The sequence below is a fragment of the Canis lupus genome, chromosome 21, assembly GCF_048164855.1.
Source record: "Canis lupus baileyi chromosome 21, mCanLup2.hap1, whole genome shotgun sequence".
Taxonomy (NCBI): Eukaryota; Metazoa; Chordata; class Mammalia; order Carnivora; family Canidae; genus Canis; species Canis lupus.
Genome location: NC_132858.1, coordinates 39,602,518 through 39,616,557, shown reverse-complemented (window position 1 = coordinate 39,616,557; position 14,040 = coordinate 39,602,518). Strand labels below are relative to the sequence as shown.

The 14,040-nt window shown below is 39.1% G+C and overlaps 1 protein-coding gene across 1 annotated transcript; it reads right to left on the bottom strand.

The window, feature by feature from the left end:
- Positions 1-513: 513 nt before the first annotated feature.
- Positions 514-13,906, bottom strand: PSMC2 (proteasome 26S subunit, ATPase 2). The gene is made up of 12 exons (XM_072791483.1): positions 13,714-13,906; positions 11,882-11,919; positions 11,231-11,312; positions 10,339-10,438; positions 5,852-5,983; positions 5,336-5,408; positions 4,847-4,942; positions 4,049-4,213; positions 3,175-3,262; positions 1,066-1,268; positions 866-962; positions 514-777 (listed from the first exon to the last, which is right to left on the bottom strand). Exons 1-12 carry the CDS (start codon positions 13,781-13,783, stop codon positions 620-622), a joined length of 1,302 nt encoding a protein of 433 aa, XP_072647584.1. The 5' UTR covers positions 13,784-13,906; the 3' UTR covers positions 514-619.
- Positions 13,907-14,040: the final 134 nt, after the last annotated feature.

Genomic DNA, 14,040 nt, shown 5'->3' with positions numbered 1-14,040 from the left:
CTTTACTACTTTGGTCATTAAAAAGTCACTAATTCTTCTTGATTAATTTGAAATCAACTCAAATGACATAGTAAAACCTAATATATCAGATGCTTCTTCCACTTTAAATGTGGTAAGAAAAAAATTTTAAAAAGCATCGACACACATGGTCCTGTGCCTAGATGAGCTGTTTTGATGGGGGCGGAAGAGCATGAAGGTGAGGAACACAGGAGTGGAGCTGACAGACTGGGACTTGAATCCCAGCTCTGCTACAAGTGTGAGAAGTAGGAAAGTTTTTGTGTGCCTTCTACCAAGATGCATTAGGTCCACCTCACTGGGCACATGGGAAGATACAATCAGCACTCAGCCAGCAGATGCCTAGAATGTACGTGGTCTGAACAAGCACTTCATGATATGGGACCCTTAAATGGTAGTGGATCAAAACACCGCATACATTGTAATAAGCTTTTCTCCCTAGCGACACCAGGTAACACCTTCTATTGTACTACAAAGAAAAGACATCTGAAAAAAGCATCCAGTTTTGAAACACTTTATTTTTGTGTGTGTAATGGTTATTAACAAGTCTATTTAATTAAGTTAGGATTCCAATGAAAAGTGTTTTCATGAAAGCCTTCAGGGCTCAGTTGTATGTCATATAGCGGGGAGTAGCGCTGAATTTGGCATAAGACTTAATGACCTTATTTACAGCCTCCAAGAAATCCTTCTCAGTAGCAATTTTTCGCCGTGCTCTGATGGCAAACATACCAGCTTCTGTGCAGACGCTTCTAATCTCAGCACCTTTCAAACAAAAAGAAAACAACAGGCTTATTAAAGCAGCCTGAATAGACATACCAGCAAATATAACAAGCAAGACCTTTTCACCTACCAGTGCTATTTGGACACAGTCGTGCTAACAATTCAAATCTGATATCTCTTTCAACACTCATTGAACGAGCATGAATCTTAAAAATGTGAGTCCGACCCTAAAAGTGAAATTGATAAATATTAAAGAGGAAAAATATCATTGGAAAAAAATTTTCAAGAGTAGGGATTCTTGAATTCTCTAAAATGAAATGCTTTTCTTACCTCTAGATCAGGTAAGCTAAATTCAATCTTCCTGTCCAATCTCCCTGGCCTCATCAGTGCAGGATCCAAAGTATCAGGTCTGTTAGTGGCCATCAGCACTTTAATGTTACCTCGAGGATCAAAACCATCCAGCTGATTGATCAGTTCCAGCATCGTCCTCTGTACTTCATTGTCTCCTCCAGCACCATCATCAAAACGAGCCCCTGAGAAGACGGAAAGAAGCTCTTCATGTCCACTCAGGAGGAGCACTATGTGGGACTCCAAAGTACTGTACGCCTCAGCTCACATCAGGAACAGCTCACTCTGAAGCACATCCTGGAAGAACAGCCTACTATACACAAAACTAATTAGAAAGTCCATCTTCCAAAAGGACTCATCATAGATTTATTTAACAGAGGCTCCTTTAAAGTTTTTTTTTTTAAACCTCTTTTAGGAATTTTTTTAAATCACTCAAGAACACTTCCATTTTCAGCATGATATATACACCTGGATAAGGCAACAGAATAAATACATGCAGACCTTAGCATTAATGTCAATCTCTCATTTCAACCAAAACAGCAAAAAACAAACAAAAGGCCTCCAAATACATATTTCATTTTTAGGTTGTATAACTACATATGATTGTAATTAATGTATTGCATACATTATAAAACAAAAACAATTTTTAAATGAGATTAAAAGTATAAAGAAAAATTCTAGGTTTCCCTCCTGTACCCTAATACTACTTTTTTTTTTTTTTAAAAGATTTTATTTATTTGTGAGAGACACAGAGAGAGAGAGAGAGGCAGAGACACAGGCAGAGGGAGAAGCAGGCTCCATGCAGGGATCACGCCCTGGGCTGAAGGCGGCGCTAAACCGCTGAGCCACCCGGGCTGCCCCTAATACTACTTTATACACAATCTACTTTGGAAACCACCGCTTCAGAGCATCCTGACATCAGAAGGCTTATTCCAAAAATACTATATAAATAACTTCAGAGTCACAACATACAACTGATACACTGTGGTCACGTTATGCCCCTCTGAGACATTAATCACAGATTTCCAAACCCAACAATACCCATTCAGTGTAAAGACAAGACCCTAGGTAACCTAACTGCAGTCCTCAAAGAGCCTTACAGGGTGCACCATGTTTTCAAGTCATTTTTGTTTGTTAAATAACTGAACATATGATATCTCTCGAGTTATTAAGAATTATTACTCTCAGGACCTGGGTAGCTCAGTCACAGTTAAGTGTCCAACTCTTGATTTTGGCTTAAATCATGATCTTAGGGTCATGAGATTGAGCCCTGCATTACACTCAGTGCTGGGCATGGAGCCTGCTTGAGATTCTCTTCCTTCTCCCTCTGCCCCTCCCCTCCTAAAAAAAAAAAAAAAAAGATCACTCTCAAACTATTACTAGGCCTACAGAACACTTTAATTTTCAAAGTCTCTCAATTTTTTTTTTTTTTTAGTAAGCTCCATACCCAGCATGGAACCCAATGCAAGGCTTGAACTCATAACCCTGAGATCAAGACCTGAGCTGAGATCAAGAGTTGGATGCTTATTAACCAACTGAGCCACCCAGGTGCCCCTATTACTTTAAACCCCTAAAAAACCCATGAAATAAACAAGGCAGGAACTGTTCTCTTTATAAGACAAGTGAACAGTGGCTCATAGTTAGAATAACCTGTCTAGATCTCACTGCTAATACTGTATTTCATCAAATCTATGAAGCCAACAATGACATTTATTTTATGTATACTTTATGAAAATCCATCAACTAAGTTATGCCCGCCCCAGTGCTTTCTTATGACATAGTAAATGAAGCTATATCCCAAGTTAGGAGTTGTTAAAATGTGAGCTATATCCCAAGTTAGGAGTTGTTAAAAATGTTGTCATGTGAATGAAATTAGGAAAGTATAAAGACTTGAGAAATAGCAATGCTCTATATTTTTTTCCTTTACAGTGTATCTCTTGTTTATTAGATCTGTAGCTCAGACATGCCAGAGCCCATAGAAGAGTTGGAATTAAAATTTTATACAAGATTACCAAGAGAACTCTACATATGTTACGTTAGAATGTTCACAAAAACCAATCCTAAAGCAGTTCTCTAAAATACCACTCATACCTCCAATAGCATCAATTTCATCAAAGAAGATAAGACAGGCTTTTTTGGTCCTGGCCATTTCAAAGAGCTCACGAACCATTCGAGCCCCCTAATGAGAAAAATAATTCAGAGTTGGTTTAAAACATTTTTTAAATATGGTAAGAAGCTTTTCAATGTTCCTAACAATATTCTCAATTATTACCTAAACTTTTTCAAAAGAAACAAGTTACCTATTCCATCAGAAGAATCTCACTACCTTCAAAAACAGGATTAATTTCATGATTCTGTACCTATTAAATAGCCAATACATCAAGACCTGAAGAGGTCAAATGAATACTGTCGAATAAAGGCACTTCAGTTAAACTTGAAATGAATGAAAGCATCTGATTTTACCACTTGGCATTTCTAATCACCTATTTGCTTTGTATGTTTTGATCAAGGAATAGAAGAATGCAGCTCTTTTACTAATTCTTATTCTAAGTATATTAATCGTTAATGTTTCAGATGCGATATAGTCCTAGACTTAACAAAAAAATACGTATGTATACATGTATGGATGTGTATATACCCTCGCACATACAAAGACGATTATGTTCTCTCTCAGTAGAATATGAAATGCTGCCCCTGAAATGGAAGTATACTTTTGAATGTATTCACCACATTTCTGGGGTCTTAGAAACCAAATCTGTAGAAAAGGTCATCTTTCTGAAGAAGGAGCATACTGGTTAAAAGTTTCAGGCAGTAGTTTCCAATGACCAAGGGAAGGCTGGTGGCTTCTGAACTACTCCTCACAATCCACCAATCCTGTCTCCATCCTTCAATGAGGAACTGCTATTCCACATGATAAATCTTTCACAGGGTTACATATTCTTAGATTCTGGTCAATTTACTTTACCTCACCGACGTACTTCTGTACAAGTTCAGATCCAATAACTCGAATGAAGCAAGCGTCAGTCCTGTTAGCAACTGCTCGAGCACAGAGTGTCTTGCCTGTACCCGGCGGACCAAAAAGCAGCACACCCTTGGGAGGCTCAATGCCGAGGTTAACAAACCTCTCTGGCTGTGATGGGAAACATTATTTTTACAGTCATCACTTCTGTATAATAAACACAGAATTACTTCTGTATCATATCTATAAATATTATATTTAAATAAAAATTAAGTCCACAACCTATATACTTGATCTAAGTAAGAATTTTACTTATTCTAAGACATGAGATCTAAACTAGACTCCTATCAATACACAATGCTGAACAGCTTTTAAAGGTATTTCTCCAATCCAGGCTTAACAAACATTTTCCCCCCAGTTTAAACAAATTACAGTGTTTTAATAAACAAAAGTATTATCTGGTGTTTAATATCCTAGTTTTTCATTATCCTCCCAAGCTGAATTTGACTCCATTTAAGCCTATTTGCTCTTGGTATCATTAAAACACATGGTTTCTTCTATAATAACTTATAACAGAGTTAGCATATTGCTAAAGGTTCCACCTCAACCTCCTCTGTCCCTCAAAATAGCAGATCTTTCTGTTTCTGAATAGGTCAGATCACTCAATCCTTCTGCTTTCTCTCTTCTGGAATGTACCAGCTCACCACCTCTCTATCCTGTACCCCCTCAAAAATTTTCACTAAACATAAAATTTTTAAAGCTATCAAATAACAGGCAATTTAATGCACGGACTTAGCTACTTACATGAAGTAATGGGGTTTCAACTACTTCTCGAAGTTTCTCAATCTGTTCCTTACAGCCACCCACATCACTGTATGTGACATCAGGTTTTTCCTCCACCTAAGATAAAGATGAAAATGTGTAATACACAGCCACAGGCTTTTGAATACTAGTTCAAATGTTCTATGCAGTAAAGCAGACCCAATACGCTAAAAGAAAAATCAGACTCATGGCAAATAAGAATTTTAGTAAAAATGGAACACACTGTCCAGTGTCCTAGAACCACTTGCAATATCACTTGTTACAACACTAAGTGAAAGAAAAACCAGTTAAAAAAAAGGATTGATTTAAAAACTTTCTCATTGAAATATTGTTCAAAACATTTTTGTAACTCTTCAGTATAGGCCCACATATTGACAGTTTACTAGTCAAAGTTTTAAAACTCTTTGAGATGGATGCAACTGTATTCATAGTCATGCCATTCCTTTTCCCTCCCATATTTTCTTTTCTTACCTGCATCATGGTAACTGTTGGGTCAATCTTAGGAGGCAGCGGAATATGAATCTGATACTTATTTCTGTCCACACTAAGGAGGTAATAAAAAAGATCCTCACTCAAAGTACTCAAAAACTTTACTAGGCTAATTATCATGTATTGTATATACATTAACTTATTTAATCCTAACTATCCCAGAGCAAGTGTTTCATCTGCTTACACCACATTACCTTAAATAGACTGCCAAACTCAACTCTAAAGTCCTACACTTGAATATGACATTTAAAGCCATTCACAAATTGAAAATTAAAAAAATAAAATCTTAAAAAAAATTAAAGCCATTCACAAAAAGCCCTAGTGGGGTTAGGGCAAAGCAGCAGATGCAGAAGAAAGGATGTTCAATAGTAGTGCTCTATGGGAGTACTTCTTGGTACTCTGCAGCAACCAGTTCATTCATTCAAAAGAAAGCCAAGGATGTGTTGTGACGTCATATCTTCAATGAAAGGAAAGTATTTACTGCAAATAGAATCTCACCCCACTCTCATCCCTTCTTCAATGTCCGTAGGTGCTACTTGATCACTGAGGTCCACCACAAACTTGGCAAACTGCTTCACGTTTATAATGTACTTTGGGTCCTCCGAATCAGCATTGATTATCTTTGTACACCTAACACAACAGAAGGCTTGATTAGTGTCAGGAAACTAAACCACTAATAATGAATTCAAGTAACTAGATTCTCTCCTGGGCAAGCAGGATACTAACAAGCAGGTACAAACCAGAACTGCAGAAATTAGGTCACTGTTAAAAATCCTTTTCTATAAAAAATTAAGTTAAACCACATATTTCATCATTAAGACAGTTCTCTAATTTCTTGATTTTCATAACTGTATTCCTCTCCTAGGATAGTACTCCTCTGTATCTTAAGTTACTCCGCATTTTATTTTCCAAGAAGATAGTCATCTTGTAAAACAGTCAAGGTCATCATTTTCAGAACTCTGGAAATTAATTACAGTCTGGTAACAATCCAAAGAATGTGCATTCAAGAAAAATGGCTGCATCCCTTTAGGAACAGTGAGCCTAGCTGTGTTCCAGCTTGCCTGTATCTCGTCTTCTTTCCTCAGCTCTGCAATAGACTTGAAAGCCAACAGCCTTGCAACCATGGTAATCGTGAAAAACAGTAACCTAGCAGCTACTGATAGGGTGGGGATGGGGATACCTGAATGGGTTTGGGGTTCCCCAAAAGCCCAAGCATAAGGGACATGTCACTATTTGACCTGTCTGGCAGCTAACCAAAGAGCTCCATTCTCAGGACTTCTGTTTATTGCCTGACTCAGAGCTCACCCTGTGTGAACACCCCTACCAACAGGGCATTTGTTAGTGACTATCAGTGGCAATTGTTTAATATCCAAACTGTGAGGTGGCATTACCAGTTGTGGCTATTAAGAGGCTGACAAAAAATTCAAAGGAAAAACAGCAACAATAACACACCCTGGGGAAAACAGAAATCTAATTTCCAGAGCTGACATATTACATTATTTAAAATGTCTAGTTTCCATCAAAAAATTATGAGACATTGAAACAGGAAAGTTTGGCTCATATATTTATGGCTTTAAAAAGAAATTACGTCCTGATACATGCTATAGCATGAATCCTAAAACATTATGCTATGTGGAAGAATCCAGAAACAAAAGGTCATATACTGTATGACTCCATTTACATGAAATGTTCAAGATAGGCAAACCCATAGACAGGAGATTCATAGTTACTAGGGGTGAAGGGAGAGGGGAATAGGGATGGCTAATGGGTATGGGGTTTCTTTTGGGGGTGATGAAAATGATCTGAAGAGAATAAAACAAAAGTATCAAACAATGCTGGGGTCGGGTGGGATGGTGGTGGTGTAACTACTGAAAATGAGGAGAGTGGGGAGAGGAGAGGGCAAGGGTGAGTATAAGTGAACCCGTTGCCAAAATTCACTAGCCCTCTAGTTCACTGTTCTTCCCAAACATTAGACATTAGATACTATAGGAGACTGAAACCTTCTCTGGGAAAAATGACCATCCAAATGAAAAGATCTAAAGATACTGACACTGAAGGCTCCCCAAGTAAATATCCAATCACATAAGCTATAGTGAAGCTTACGACTGACATGCCTCACTAAGGAATCTAGTTTCTCTCAGCTTTTAAGTCTCCCACTAAAACCAAATCCCAATGTACGATTACCAGATCTAGCACAAAAGATGGACATCAAACAAGCAAAGGGGAAAAAAGCATCTTGGATGAAGTAGAAACTTTGCAGTTATCATTAATTTCCTTAGAGATGAGAACATATTACAACCATGATTCAAAAATAGAGGACATTCAGAAAAACAACAAAACACATGTATTGAAAGAATAAAGAGCTCTTAGAAATTAAAAACTTGGGAAGAAATACAGGAAGGAAAAAAAAGAGGACTTAAAGTGAAGAAAATCTCACAAACAGTAAGACAAAAAGAGAAACACACACACACACACACACACACACAGAGGAAAAGACTAGCATACTAGCAGAGATATCAAAAGGGCCCAAAAGCTTGTAAGTCTGGGATAGAGAAACAAGAAAATGGAAAGAAATAATTAAATAATTTCCAAAAAACCTGCCACAGTGAAGGACACTGAAGCCCAGTACCCTGGATGAAAATAGACCAATACTGAGGCATGTCATCATGAAGTTTCAGAATGAGAGCAAGGAGACATTACAACATTCAGATGAAGCACAAGTCACATATAGAGAAATGGGAATCAGAACAGCTTCAGACCAAAAACACCGGGAGGTGGAAGACAATTCAATGATGTCTTCAAAGTTCTGAAGAAGAAGGAACTTTATACCAGCTGAGATATTTTCAGACATATGTGGTCTCAAAATACTGCCTCCCAACTCACCTCTTTCAGGGAGCTCCAAAGAATAGAGCTCACCTAATGCGAGTGTAAGTAAACCAAAAAGAGAAACTCCTATGCAAGCAACAGGAGAGAGGCAAAGAAAGCTCCAGGATGGTTGTGATGTAGCAGGTGCAATAGGCCACAGTGCAAACCGAAGTGGGTCGGCAGGTGCTGGGAAAGACTTCTTCAGGAAGATGGACCTGAGAGAACCTGTGGCACAGCTGATGCACCTGAAGCATACATGAGAAAAAACCTGATGGACCTAACGCATCTGAAGAGCAATTTAGACAATCAGGAAAAACTGGAGGATTGAGTTTTTACATACATAGAAAACAACCCAATAGTTTTTACATACATAGGCAAACGAGAAAATAAGACAATTATGACAAGGAAAACAGAAAGTGGTACAAGAAAGAAAAAGTAATCACAGTTTTACTACTTGCCTCTTTGTGAACAGCATTACTTAGCCACAGTTACAACAAAAACAATGACTACTGCTCTAACCAAAATTTTAATGTAATTATATTAGGAGGATGTAGGGATGGGAAAGGTATGTCTTTGGGAGGAAGGCAGAGGAAACAAAACAAAATCCTCAAGCCAACAGAAAATACCTAAAATTAAAAAGAAAAAAAGATGTAACCTACAATATACAAGAATTGTGTAAGAATCATGAAGTTAGAAACCAAATAACCAGTTAAAAATTTTGAAAATAGGTGTCTTCCGGGAAGAGGAATTGGGAAAGACAGCTACTGCCCTAGAATTATTTAATTCTTTAAAACCACGATGAAAAAAATAAAATAAAATAAAATAAAAAAATAAATAAAACCACGATGAAACTTAAAAATAAACCAGTAAGTGCAAAGGAGAGACAGAAAAAAGGGAGTGAGGATAGAAGGAAAAGAGGAAAGGAAAACTAATTTTTAGCTATAGTAAAGACGTAAAACTGAAACAAAATTTTCAATGATTAGAATAAAACACAGGAGATTATAATCTTGGATCGGGCCAATTAAGCCTTCTTGAGCAACAATCAAAACCAAAATTAATAATGAAAATATTCATGTATTTTATTAACCTCCTAAATATTTTAAACATTAATACAACAAAAGGTACTGAGAAGTGAAAAGTCAAATGATAGAATGGGAAAAGATATTTGTAACATATTGAAAAAAGATTAATATATACAATATATAAAAGTGCTCCTAAAAATTCACAAGAAACAACCCAATAGAACAAAACGTGAACGGACACAGAAATACAAATGTTTAGTAAGTATAAGAAGCTGTCATACTAGCAATCAGAAGATGCAAATTAAAATGAGATTTCTTTACCCCCAAATGGTAAAAGCATAAAAACAGAAAATCATGTATCTTATACTAATCAGGCAAACAGGCATTTGCCTCAAAACCTCATATTAAGGAGTGTAAACTGGTCAAACCACCTCTTTCCAGATTTTCAAAACCATAAATGCCTTTGATCTCACAATTCCACTGCTAATAAGCTACACTACAGAAGTATATGCACACACAGAGAAACATTTAACATAAACATTCAGGTAGCACCATGTAAAGTAACAAACTGAAAATCAAAATCTACAGATGAGTAATTTTTTAAAAACAAGAGAAACAAGAAAAAGAAGTCCTTAAAAAAATATCAGGATATGCTCCTTTGCACATAAATATACATATGAAGATACAAGGAAGGACTAAGAGGACCAAACTATTTCCAGTTACAGCTGAGGAAAGGGCAATAGGACAGTGAAAATGCGAAGGGAGGTTTAGCTATTTTCATCTCATCTTTTTGTACCATCTGAATCTTTCATATGATTATGTCTTCACCTACTTCTTGAATAATTGTCGAAGGCATAAAATTTAATCCCTGATAATTCTGTAGAAATCTTTATGTAGTTAGAATTTGGAATAAAAATAAATTAATTAATTAATTAATTAAAAATAAAAATAAAAATAAAAATAAAAATAAAAATAAAAATAAAAATAAATAAAAAGAATTTGGAATAAAACGTTTTTATGAACTATTGCATTATATCCTAGATCTAAAAAGTGCTTGGAAGTATAGATAAAAATAAATGTCCAGCATGCTATCCATACCTCGCAACCTGCAAAGGCTGTTCACTCTGCAGTGTTTGCTTATCTGCAGCCAAATCCCAGAGTGCTGGTGGGGCCAGGCCAGTATCAGATTCTTTAATACCTACATAAAACATAAAAAAAAGGTAACAAAATTCACCAGAACATAATGCATCACCTGCAAGCAAGCTTTCTTAACCTCAGCACTACTGACATTTTGAACTGAATAATTTGTTGTGGGAGTTGTCCTGTGCATTTTCATATAGGAACATCACGGGCCGCTAGCCACCAGATACCACCAGCACCACCTCCCCCTCAAGTCATGAGAATCAAGAGTATCTCTAGCATTGCCAAATGTCCTGAAGGAAGCTTGGCACTCGACAAAATCACCCCATTTGAAAACCACCACCCTAAAGTAGCCACAAGCCAAAATTCAACACCGTATCTGAAAAATTTGTGCAGGTCAACTATAAAACTTCACCACTCAAATTACTAAGTAGAAAAGTTTCCAACGGCTAAGCAACAGCCCACATACTTCAAGCAATACCATGTGAGACCACATTTTTATTCACTAAGAAATTTTTACTTGTTTATTAGTTTACCGAACATGGTTCTGACCAACATAAACATTACTTGTTTAAAGGATGATGTTGGAAAATAAATAGATAAATAAATAAATAAATACATACATACATAAATAAATAAAGGATGATGTTGCTTAACTACTTAAACACTGAATTTGGTTTTAAGAGGTAGTGAAAAATTATTAAAGGAGATCTACTTTCTTAACAGAGAGGAAGGATAATAATTTTTTAAATCTGCAATTCATGAAAGAGTAACATTTGTATTTAAACTATTTTGATATAATTAACACATGACATTTAAAGACAGGAGATAAAAATAAAGAAATACATACCAGTGAGCTCATTAATTTTCTTGAGAAGCTGTTGAATGTCATCTTCAACTTGCTTTATCTGCCTAGAGTAAGTGCTTTGACCCTAGGAAATAAAGATCACTTTAATTAGAACATTAAGACAACAATTTGTTACACTGCAGACAGAAACTTTTAAGTTACAATTTTAATAGCTATTATTGACCTAACCCTTGTGAAATGGAAGTAGAGAGAGCTTATCTTTCTATTTTTTTGAGCTTATCTTTCATAGGTATTTCTAAACCAGTATTTTCCCCCCAGACAACACTCCATTATTATGCAAACTAACAAATGAAAATCATGCCTGAAATTAACCACAACTACAAGCTCATTTCTATGCATTAAAACTTTCCATTTCAGATCTAGTTCAGTTATATACATTTTAAATGTAGTAAACACTTGTGAAAACTATTTCAAATATTCTTCAATATATTACCACATGTACAAGCTTTAACATGCAGGAATATTTACTCTCTGATCTAATCTAGAGAGAAAGTGTGATACCTAACTTCTTTCAGGAAGGATTATTATAATCTGCTAGACACTGTCCTTGAATTATTTTGGAAGGATAATATCAACAACAGTTCTTATTTCAACATAAAACATCTATATTTGGTAGACAATGAAAGGACTTACATAAGTTTTCAGCAAGGCAATATCTCCCTCATCCAGAGCTAAAATAAGAGAATGAATATATTAGTTTCAAAAAGAGGAAATTAAAGATGACAGTTATTTTCTGTTCAATTTAAATTGCATTTATTGAGTGACAAAAAGTATGCAAAGTTGTAACAATTTAAATAAAACCAACAAAAAGTTTCTGGACTCAAGGAACTTTTACCTAATTTGGTCAAGGCAGATTTTTACAAAGTGTGTAACATAGGGATGCTAGAGTGGCTCAGTGGGATGGAATCCTGAATTGGGCTCCCCATAGGGAGCCTGCTTCTCCCTCTACCTGTGACTGCCTCTCTCTGTCTCTCATGAATGAATAAAATCAATCAATCAGAGACTAAAAGGGGAAGAAATGGGGGGGGGGGGGGCTTGGTGTGCATGATCTCCTGCACTGTTGGCAGAAGTGCCAGAGAGTAATTTCCCAATATCAAAATGACAACTCCACCTCTAAAATCTACTCCAGGGATCCCTGGGTGGCGCAGCGGTTTGGCGCCTGCCTTTGGCCCAGGGCGCGATCCTGGAGACCCGGGATCGAATCCCACGTCAGGCTCCCGGTGCATGGAGCCCTCTGCCTGTGTCTCTGCCTCTCTCTCTCTCCCTGTGTGACTATCATAAATAAATAAAAATTTTAAAAAATAAATAAATAAATAAAATCTACTCCAAAGCTTGTGTTTGTGCCTGCGGTAAAAGTTATAGGAACAGGGCAGCCTGGGTGGCTCAGCGGTTTAGCCCGCCTTCAGCCCAGGGCGAGACCCTGGAGACCCGGATCGAGTCCCACGTCGAGCTCCCTGCATGGAGTCTGCTCCTCCCTCTGCCTGTGTCTCTGCCTCTCTCTCATAAATAAAATCTTTTTTAAAAAAAAAGTAATAGGAACAAAGTTACTCATTGCTCTGGAATGGCCATCATTGTGGAAGAAATATACATGTGCATCAACAAGCGGTTGTTTTTTTTGTTTTTGTTTTTTTTTTAAGGATTTTATTTATTTGACAGAAGGAGAGCGCGCTCGCAAGCAGAGGGAGGCGCAGAGGGAGAGGCCGGCTCCCCACGGAGCAGGGAGTGTGAGATCAGGACCCGGGGCGAAGGCAGATACTTAACAGACTGAGCCACCCTGGCGCCCCGAGAGGACTAATCAGATCTATTCTACTGCTCATCCAATGAAGTGGGAAAGTATGCAGATGCAGGCAGGCAGACATCACTGACTTTATAACGGTATGAGCTTATCCCTAAGACGCCCTAAGATTGAGGGGAGGGGGGAGCAAGACGTACAGTATGCTACATGTATGTAAAAATAAATAAAACAAGCGCTTGTAGACGCACAGACAAGGTCTAGAGAGATCTACGCAAAATGGCAGCACCGGTTGTAATGGTTGGCCGGGGCCGAGGACGAGGCACTTCTCAGTGTTCTGCGTTTCACGCCCTAAGTGTTTTGACCTGTTCGAATACGAGCCGGTCAAAGGACGGTTCTGTTTTGGTTTTAAAGAAAACAACGTGTCAGGGTCCGGGCTGCGCCGGGGCGGCGCGCGGTGCCCTGGGGCGGGGGGCGGGGGGCGGGGACGCGGGGACCGAGCGCCGCCAGCGGGGAAGCGAGGACCGGCGAGGCCCGCGAGGCCCCAAGGCCCCCAAGGCCCCCAAGGCCCCCAAGGCCCCGGCGGCCACGGCGGCGGGGCGGAGCGCAACGCGGGGCCGCACGGGGGGCGCGCGGGAGGCAGGCGGGCTGGGGCGGCGGCCGCAGGGACGCAGCGCCCGCCCCGCCCGCGCCCCCCTCCCGGGCCCGCGGGCGCCGGCCTGTGTCCACTGACCTCGGATGGGCTTGTCGTCCTTCTCGTCCTCTTTGGTTTTGCGCTGATCCGCACCGAGGTAATCCGGCATTTTCGGAGCTCCGAGGGCCTGGGCTCCGCGGGGATTACACAGCACCTCGGCCGCTTCCGGTGGCGCCGCTCCTTCCCTTCCGGGCCGGAAGTAAGCCGGGCTCGGGGGACCGTTTTGGTCTGCGCACGACAACCGGAAGCGGGTGGCCGGACGCCAGGCGCCCGCGTCCTGCGCGTGTGGGCGCCGTGGGGCGACTGCTCGGTGTGGGGCACGCGGGTGGGCCCCGGCCTCGAGCGGCGCGGGCCCGGGCTCCAGCT